The sequence below is a fragment of the Triticum urartu genome, chromosome 6A (assembly GCF_056163025.1).
Source record: "Triticum urartu cultivar PI428250 chromosome 6A, HENAU_Tu73, whole genome shotgun sequence".
Classification (NCBI taxonomy): Eukaryota; Viridiplantae; Streptophyta; class Magnoliopsida; order Poales; family Poaceae; genus Triticum; species Triticum urartu.
Window position 1 is genome coordinate 358,605,498 of NC_141878.1, and position 9,431 is coordinate 358,614,928.

Consider the following 9,431-nt stretch of genomic DNA (forward strand, 5'->3'; position numbering starts at 1 on the left):
ATGCTTCTAGTTTTCTCTCAGTGTGTTGAAAATCTTGAAGTTATATTTGATTTGCCTTCCAATTCTAGTTGATTCTTATTCCCATGTATTGTTTGCTCACAAAATCCCTATGCATAGGAAGTGGGTTAGGCTTAAATGTGCTAGGCATATGCTTCATGATGCTCTCTTTGTGTTTCAATTATTATCTTTTATGTGAGTATCATTGACATCTTCATGCCCAGGTAAAAAGGCATTAAAGAAAAATGCTTGTTGGGAGACAACCCAACATTTACCCCTACTTTTTTTGTTCACATGATTAATCTACTGGAGTAATCATGTTTTATAACTTTTGTTTCAGCGAAGTACCAAGCAAAGCCTTTGGGATAGTGTGGATGATAGTTGACTTGATTCCGTGTAAAAATAAGAACTTTTGCTTCCAGTAACAGAATTGTTTAAATTCAATGGAGCGTATAAAAATTCTAAATTTTTGATAGGTGCTTGATGTACAAATTTCCTACGTTGTCCTCATTTTTCAGAATTTTTGGAGTAGCAGAAGTATGGTCAAAGTTCAGATCATTACAGACTGTTCTATTTTTGACATATTTTATTTTCAAAGCATAGTTTGCTTGTTTTCTAGTTTCTATGGCTTATATTGCTTAATATAAAATTTGGAAATTATAAGTTATAGTAGGCATTGTGTGAGAACAACTATGAATCTTGTCTTTGACAGTACCAAAGTGAATGGTTCGTTTTATCATACTAACCCATCTCATGAAGTTCCGTTAAGTTTTGTGTGATAGAAGTTTTCAAGTTTTGGGCGAGACATCGATATGAGGAGAATAAGGAGTGACAAGATCTTAAGCATGGGGATGCCCAAGGCACCCCAAGGTAACATTCAAGGAAGATCCAAGCAACTAAGCTTGGGGATTCCCCGGAAGACATCCCCTCTTTCATCTTCAACATTATCGGTAACCTCACATGGAGCTATATTTTCAGTCGTCACATGATACGAGTTTTGCTTGGAGCATCATTTTATTTTGTTTTTATTTGCTTGATTTTATTTAGAATAATTTTTTGTATTTTTTATTTCAATAAAAATGTCAAGTATAACATTTGTCATGCTTATTTTACAAGTCTATATGTTGCTATTTGAAAACAAAAAGTTGCATGCTAGTGCGAGAATTCTTGACAAAAGTCAGAATGTGATAGAATGATTATTTTTTTGCAAAACAAGATAAAGAAAAATTTCTACAATGTGGTAATTTTTCAGAATTTTTGGAGTTATAAAAGTATGAATCTTCTTGCATTCTTTATAGACTGTCCTGTCTAGACAGATTGTTGTTATGATTGCATTGTTTGCATATGTTTGTTGTTTAATGATTCTATTTGAGGATAGGAGTATTAAATATGTAGAGGCATTTAGTATGAAATTTTAAATTATAATTTTAGTGATTTTCTATAGTAGAGAATGATAAGGTTTTGCATCGATTTATACTAAGTTATCTCACGAGTTCTTGCATTGTTGAGTTTTGTGTGGATGAGGTTTTTGAGATTTAGGGAAACTGTGATATAAAAGGAATTAAGGAGACACAAAAGATCAAGCTTGGGGATGCCCAAGGCATACCAAATTAATATTTCAAGAAGTCTAAAGCATTTTAAACTTGGGGATGCCCTGGTAGGCATCCCATCTTTCTTCATCAACAACTATCGGTTAGTATCAGTTGAGCCTAAGTTTTTGCTTCTTCGCATGAGTTGTGCTATTCTTGGAATAACATTTAGTTTTTGTTCTTGCTGTTTTAATAAAATACTTATATCTGAAAGTTCTTAAATAAGAAATAATCCTCACATAGCTACCTATTTAGTTAACTACTCGCTTGATCTACACTTATATCTTTTTGGAGTAGCTTGTAATTTACTCGTGTGCTTCACTTATATCCCATGAGTAAATTGTTGGATAAATTGAATATCATGAAGTTGAAATTATATCATGCCTAGTGGTAGCTTCACATTGGGTTTAGAAAGTGAAATCTTTTGAAGCTTGACAATCATAATAGGGCTTATTCCATCTGTGCCCCCAATTCCTTAGTTGTGCTCAGTTTTCCCCACGCTTCAAACTTTTTCTCACTTTTCCCCATGCCCTTAGCTGAAACCCTCACAAATGTTCATAACAGACGTTTGCCGTCTTGGCCGTTAACTGACTTGTGGGGCCACGTTGGACTCTGTTGACTGTGCCTGTGGCTTCGTTGATTGGGCCGTGTTTGTGTTCATAGGACGGGCCCGTTAGTTTTTTGGTAATAAATTAAAAAACCCTGCTATCGATGGATGCAGCCTGCTATGCATGCCCGACTTTGGCATCGATGTAGCCTGCTATGCATGCGAACACCGCCACGCACGCATCTAGTGACCTAGACTGAATCGCATGCATGCACACCGACAGGCACGCATCGATCCGTGCCACACAGTTGCCAGTGGATTCAGTCGCTCCGCAGCGTCGTTTCACGCATCGCAGGCATACGTGCCGGTGGCAGAAGGGGCAGGCTGCACGCACGGTCGCGTCCATATGTCGAGGCATCGGTTCATGCCGCAGGCTGCACGCACGCTCGTGAATGGGAGGTAGGCAGCCGCCAACGCAGAGCACACACACATCGATTCACGTTCACACATTGATGATCGCATCGGTTCACGCACGCACTGAGTCACGATCTACGCCGTTTGCGCGTGTACCCACTTCGTCTCCCCCAGCTATTTAAACTGCCCTTCATTGCCCCTTCTTCTACAGATCCATCTGCGCCTCCAACTTCTCTTATTCCCCCAAAAGCCAAAGCCGTTCCACTCAGCGAAGCGAGCAAGATGCAGTACAACGGGCCGACGTTCCAAGCGCCGCCCACCGTGCCGGAATGGTGGTACCCCGCCAACGTCGTCGTCGAGGAATCCCTCCGCGTGTGGGCGTTCTCCCTCTAGAGGGGAAGCACTAAGCTTGCACGGGGGTTCCTCCGTGCGGGCTTCCACCACCTCCCGGCGGGCTCACTGCCCATGTTCAACCTCATGGAGCAGCGTCCCCATGCCAACGCTCCAGTGGTAGGGCTCGTCGTCCACTTCACCAACAGGTTCGATGCCTACTACCTGCTCGGCAAGGTGTATCGGTGTGGGTGCGAGTTCATCGCATTCACGACCTATAACATCTTCACCAACTTTGAGAGCGTCTTCCCTGCTCGCAACCGCATGCACAGCCTCCCGTACTACCTCGGCGACAATGACCTTGAGGAGGAGGTGTACTAAAGCTGGCGGCGAAGAAGACGGTGAAGCCGGCGGTTGAGGTGAAGACGACGGTGAAGACATGGCGGTGTTTCCCTAGCTACCCTATCTATCTACTATGTAGTGTGAGTTTAGTGTGTGTTGCCCGAGCTAGCTACCCTATCTAAGTTAAGTTATGTGTGTTATATTAATGCTTTGTTATGTTTGTATTTTGTTTGTCCCAAGTTTAGACACGGCTAATTGGCGTGGGAAAAATTAACCAAACAAACTAAAAATGATGTGTTTATAGATGCCTTCTAAAAATAAGAACATATTGTACATTTGTACATGGCTTTGGTTTGAGAGCTCTATATTTTTTAGGTATTCAAAGAATACTTTGGTTTTCAGAAATATTGAAGTATCAAATACTTTGAGATATTTGTCTTTAGTCAAAAGTGTAGTTTTAACTACACTATGTTTGAAGTATATAAAAAAGAGGGTTAGACCTTTTTTTCTAATCATGAAGTATTGGTTCGCTAGGCATAATAATACTGCAGTTTGCAAATACTTTGATTCTAAAAAATGAAGGGACCCATAAAGGAAAGCCAAAAAAATTCCTCAATGAGATAGACGAGATTGGGCAATAAAATTAATGAAAAAAGCAATCAGAAAAAAAGAACAAAGCAATCCTTCCTAAACAAAAAAGGAAACATCGCTTGTTTCTGGGCTTTCTCTTTGGGCCCGCGAACTAGGTTTTTTTAGCAGAACTGACGAACTCGAGGACAAAAGTTTGGCAAGTGTGAGAGAGAAGAGATGAACTTGATGTATATCCCTTGTGCTTCTCAAGTACTACTTACTGTCATCTGACGAGCTAGGGTATGATCCAACACTCGAGGTTATTAGCTAACAAAATAATCCTATCACTGAACTGGTAGTTGTTTTCTGCCGAAACTGAAAGTGTCGAAACTTAACAGTAAACTGCATACATCCAGAGATCGACAGTTGCACTAAACAGAGTTGCATTTGAGATAAACTGACTTGGATTGCTAAACAGTGGCAACAACAGTAGACAAACATCTCTACGAGAGATGGCCATCAAGTAAAAAATTCCTAGAGCAAGTATTCCTAAAGCTATCAGATTGGATTGCTTCTTCAACTCAATCAGCTGCTTGAAGTTCTTGTTAATCTTCTTCAATTCCGTCTTCAATTCGACATCTACCACCGTCGGGTATTCCGGAGGCGCTGCTGCTGCCGGAGCGGCACTGTCATGGGGTAGATTGGACTCGCGGATTGCATTCCCCCTCGAATCCAGCAAGCCCGACCCTTGAAGCCTCTGGATGTAATCATCCATCCACTCGAAATGGTGGCATTTCTTCACGATCTGAAAACGAAATCGTGTAACCTAAATCCAAATCTGACAGATTTTTTGAGAAATTAGAGATAAAGGATGCGAGGAAAACTTAGACCTAACCTGCCCCTCCGGCTTGCTCTCGCATTTGACGAACTCGCACCCAAAGTTCCCATTCTTCTCCTCCTTCGAAGTCAACAGCTTCAGTGGCACAGTCCGTGGGCAGTCAGTGCATCGAGTCATCGACACTAGACCATACACCGGCCACATGGAACGGGGGGCTAACGAGGAGGTCGACATATCGCCCGAGAGGAAGAAACAGAGGAATTGCTCGAGAGGAAGAAGAACAAGAAGATGGGGAAAGAAACAGAGGAATTGCTCGATCTGCTTGATGCCTTTGTCTGTCAGATGGAGAAGAGGAGAAGGGGAAGCTATATTGACGATTTGCCACATTGTATTTTGCAGTTTGAATATTTGAACCAACTCTTAACACTAACATGTGGTGGTCATGTGCGAAAAATACAATTTCATATGTAAAGTGGGGCAGATCGTAAAAAACCCGAGAAGGACAGTGCAGTAGCCAATCAGGATGCATCACGCGGATCACGCATGCCTGCCCCACATCTAACGGGTGGTGTTTTGGCGCTTGGTAGGATCCGACGGCGCACGTTCGACGCTAGGGTTTGGAGCATTTTTACGGGGTTATGAGCGAGTCAACGGGGTTATTAGGGTTTGACCAGATTTCAAATGGCCATAACTAAATTAGAATAAATCGCAAAAATATAAAACAAACGTAGTTCGTCCGTTTATGAGACCTAGTTACCATAAAAAAATATAAACTCGGTATAGGGGCGTTTTTTTTGAAAAATCATTTTTTGAAGTGATCTGTCGAAATCAAGTTCAAATGTTTTCAAAAAATTCAAAAAAAAATCAAAATGTTGTAATTCTTGCGCACATAGCCGTCATGTGTGACAAGGTTATGAGAAAAAAATATAAACTTAGTGTAGGTCATTTTCATGAAAAAAGTCTTCACACAAATTAGCTATCACCTATGAACATTTTCAGAGTTCGTAGAATAGGGAGAGAGGGTTTAGGGTTTGAAAAAAAATCAAAATAATTAAAAAAATCAGAAAAATCTCCATAGCTTCATTTTAGAGTGAGTAAGAAGGATCTGACCTTACTTTTTCATTTTCATATCTAAAACGTGTTATTTGACGGTTTTGAATTAAAAGCATATTTTTTTTCAAAAAAATGTAGTAATATGAATATTAATCAATAAATAGTGAGACTTTGTTTTTACCCTATATATATGGAACAAGTGTTAATAAAAATATATATGCCTCATTTAGGCAAGGTAAAAAAAACTTGATTTCAAATAGGGCTGTTTACCCTAGCTTTCGAGCTCGTTTCTAGCACATTTCTCATTCGGACTGTTCACCTACGAATATTGGACTTCAAATGCTCGATCAAATACACCGCACAGAGAAATGAACCTCCAATGTTCAACTTCAACTTTGACTTGAATCCAAATTTTGGCCCAAATTCAAATATTGATTTAAATTCAAATTTTGATGGAAATTTGAATTCTGACTCAAATAAGAAACCAAAGTATAAGCAACATTATTACAACTGATAAGTTTTCACAGTAGCTCAAATCTACCAAGTTTTAAGATGCCAACATCTTAATACAAATCTACCAAGTTTTAAGCGATCCACTCGCCCTCAAATTGACAACACAAACATTTCCCAACAACTTAATTCAAATTTTCGACTTGCTCCTTGTGTTTGCAGCTGGCTTCACCGTCTTGCTCCTCGTTTCCCTAGTTGATATGCTCTTTTCTTTCAGACTCTTGTTCCTTTTGATCTTGGGCTTTACTTGGGGTTTTCCTCGTGGAGGTGCTGATGGAGTAGTTGCACTCGCCGAGCACTTGACGACCATTTGACGGTCATCTATGGGTTCAGTAATCTTTAAAGGCACAATTGGAAAAATTACGCCCTCCTCTTCCTCTCTTATAGATTCAAAACCATCAAAGGCCATGGTTTCAAAATCTTCTGCTTCTTCATCTCTTGGCCTTTTCTCCCTAGAGCTGGTAAATAAAATTATAAGCCATAGGCAAAAAAGAGAACAAATGCAAACAAAAGGGTAGCTGCATTCTACAAAGGGTGCAAACACATACCAAGATGCTTCATTTGCTGCTGCATTCTCCACTGCTTCATTTGCTGCTGCGTTCTCCACTGCATCTTCAGTCTCCATTGCTGCTGCATTCTCCTCAGCATTGGCTGCTGTCCATCTTTCCTCCTCTCCAAATGATGCATCCACTGCATTGGTACAAAGCCTAGCAATATGCCCCAGAACTCCACATTTTTTGCAAGCACGCTTCTTTGGTAGACGACCCTCCTCACCTGCTCTAATCCTCTGGTTCCTTGGTCTTCCTGGTGGTCTAGTAATGACAGGAGTGTGGAGTTTGAACCCTGGATCTACTACGTTCCATTGATCTTTCCCCAATAGTGCAGGCACATTGTCAGCATAAGCAACCATAAATTTGGCAACAAAGAAATACTCAGAGCAATATTGATCAACTTCACCATCTGCACCCCCGATAACGGTCATCAGATGTAGGACATTTATGCATGGCTTCCCACGGATCTGCCATTGCCTACAAGTACATTCTCTAGTACTTAGGTTCACAGGATACCTCCATACCCTATTTTTAGTGTTAGTATAGGTAACCTCTCCCTCATATGTACCAGATCGAATACATTTCATCTTCAGTCCTCTTGCCTTCAAGTGCAATGCCTTAATTAGTGATGGGAGCATTTGATGACCAACATATTGTGTTTCTGCAATTCTTTTGCGAAGAGCCATCTTTATCATGATCATTTGCCTCATCTTGTCAAATGCTTACCACAACAAGAGCCCTTTCACTGACTTGAACTTTGAATTGAAGCATTCTGCAAGGTTACTGGTCACATAATCTACTTTGCAGATTTCATTGAATTTGCTTCTTGACCACACCTTGCCATGATGTGCATCCATGTACTCCTTCACAAAAGGATTTTGAGCATACAACACTCTCAAATGGTGTTCATGCTTCCTTTTGCTGCATGTGTATGATGCTGGCCATAAGTTCTCATCATAAACTTTACCTTTAAACTTCTTTTTGAAATTACGTGCTAGGTGTCGCATACATTCCCTATGCTCCACTCCAGGGAATACAATTTCCACTGCACTATCTAAACCCTTGCAAGCATCTATGTGTATAGCTAAACCTGGGGGTGTGCCTATAATGTTGCGCAACTGCTGCAGAAACCAGACCCAACTTTCCTCACACTCTGCCTCCACCACACCAAATGCAACTGGGAATAGCCAGTTGTGTCCATCAACTGCAGAAGCTGCTACTAGCTGTCCTCTCCATCTTCCAGTCAAATGTGTAGCATCTACAGCCAAATAGGGCCTACAACCATCTAGAAACCCCTGCCAGCAAGCCTTGAAACAAACAAAAGCCCTTCTGAAGCACTCCTTCTGAAATGACTTCCCTTTTATTTTGAATGGAACTGTATGCTTGTCAATCTCTACAACACTCCCTGGACTTGCCATCTCCACTTCAGCTTTGAAAGTGTAAAGCAGCAGAAAATTGTCATTCCATTGACCATTAATTCTGTCAAGAGCCTTTTCCCTAGCATTGAAAATTCTCATGTAAGGAATTTGTATCTTGTACTTCTCAAAAAGCTTCCCATGGAGTGCTGTTGGACCAGGTCCAGGTTCTTCTCTCAGCCAATCCAATATAGCATCTGCCACCCACCTAGTTTTTGCTAGCTTGGTTTTGGCCTTCCCCACTTCCCCTCCTGGTGGACAGGTGTGCTTGTGTGAGTTTTTCTTTATCTGAAACAAAATAAAAGGGTAAAGAACAGTTACGAAACCTTACTCAATGTTCTGAAACTAAATTACTAACTGAACTTGGATTACTTGAATATATTTTCTCTTTCTCATACGAGATGCATGCAACTTCCACCTACACCTATGATATGGACAAAAAACTGTGAACCTTGCTGGCTCACTCCTTTTAATCTTATAGGTGTTTTCAGATATAATGCACCATGTTGTCACTTCATTCCGACAGTCCACCATTGATTGGAAAATGGTACCTACACTAAGCTCAGGTTTTTCCCTGTTCCACTCAATTGTTGGCATGTCATCACCATCATATTCATCCTTGATTAAGCTGTCCATGTTCTCCACCTTCTCTTCATCGTCAGTGTCATCAAACCTAGCTTGGCTAATGGGCTCCTCCTTATATTCGTCATCCACTGCTTGCTGACTGGCTACATCGACCAGTTCAGGAAACATCATCTCGTCTTCATCATCATTTGTAGGCACTGCCTCGTTAGGTTCTGCATCTTCTTCTACACCAACTTCAGAAGGTACACGAGAAGCAGTAGCTGAATTGGAAACAAAATTGGCAGCAGGCATGTTGTGGCTCCATGAACCACTTGCTTTACTTGGTGTCGACCTACAAGGAGTGCCGGGGTGCTGGCTATTAGCACAGACAGATGATGTCTGAACTCCCTTCCCCTTCGCCCGTTCTGTGCGTGACTGAAGCACATCGATTTGGAGTTTACCGAATCGGCAGCCAGCAATCCCAGCAAAAAGCAATGGCATATGATCGTCGCAAGTTAGTGGGAGAAATCTTTGCTCGTCACTGCTGAAGTAATTCAGTTCAACGACATCGGCATCACTGCAAGGATAGATGTTTCGGAGCTCAGCTCACAAATCTTTGAAAGATATTCTGGTTTCTACCACTTTGGGATAGAAAAATGATGAAATCAAATGCGGTTTAGTACCACGCAGTACACTAGTTTCCATTCTAAT

General features: G+C 41.2%; 2 protein-coding genes across 2 annotated transcripts; both read right to left on the reverse strand.

The window, feature by feature from the left end:
- Positions 1-6,320: 6,320 nt before the first annotated feature.
- LOC147965236 (uncharacterized) lies at positions 6,321-7,172 on the reverse strand. The gene is made up of 2 exons (XM_087526740.1): positions 6,739-7,172; positions 6,321-6,648 (listed from the first exon to the last, which is right to left on the reverse strand). The coding sequence occupies exons 1-2, from the start codon at positions 7,170-7,172 to the stop codon at positions 6,321-6,323; spliced, it is 762 nt and encodes a 253-aa protein (XP_087382866.1).
- Positions 7,173-7,463: 291 nt separating this feature from the next.
- LOC147965237 (uncharacterized) lies at positions 7,464-9,032 on the reverse strand. Its single transcript, XM_087530362.1, has 2 exons — positions 8,712-9,032; positions 7,464-8,444 (listed from the first exon to the last, which is right to left on the reverse strand). The coding sequence occupies exons 1-2, from the start codon at positions 9,030-9,032 to the stop codon at positions 7,464-7,466; spliced, it is 1,302 nt and encodes a 433-aa protein (XP_087386488.1).
- Positions 9,033-9,431: the final 399 nt, after the last annotated feature.

What these genes read in the sequence shown, in the direction of transcription:
- LOC147965236 (XM_087526740.1), bottom strand. Translation starts at nt 7,172, where the DNA reads ATGACCGTTATCGGGGGTGCAGATGGTGAAGTTGATCAATATTGCTCT. An exon ending in GCAGCAAATGAAGCATCTTG is followed by an intron (nt 6,649 to 6,738) that starts GTATGTGTTTGC and finishes TTTATTTACCAG; the next exon opens with CTCTAGGGAGAAAAGGCCAA.
- LOC147965237 (XM_087530362.1), bottom strand. Translation starts at nt 9,032, where the DNA reads ATGCCTGCTGCCAATTTTGTTTCCAATTCAGCTACTGCTTCTCGTGTA. An exon ending in GGGAAAAACCTGAGCTTAGT is followed by an intron (nt 8,445 to 8,711) that starts GTAGGTACCATT and finishes ATTTTGTTTCAG; the next exon opens with ATAAAGAAAAACTCACACAA.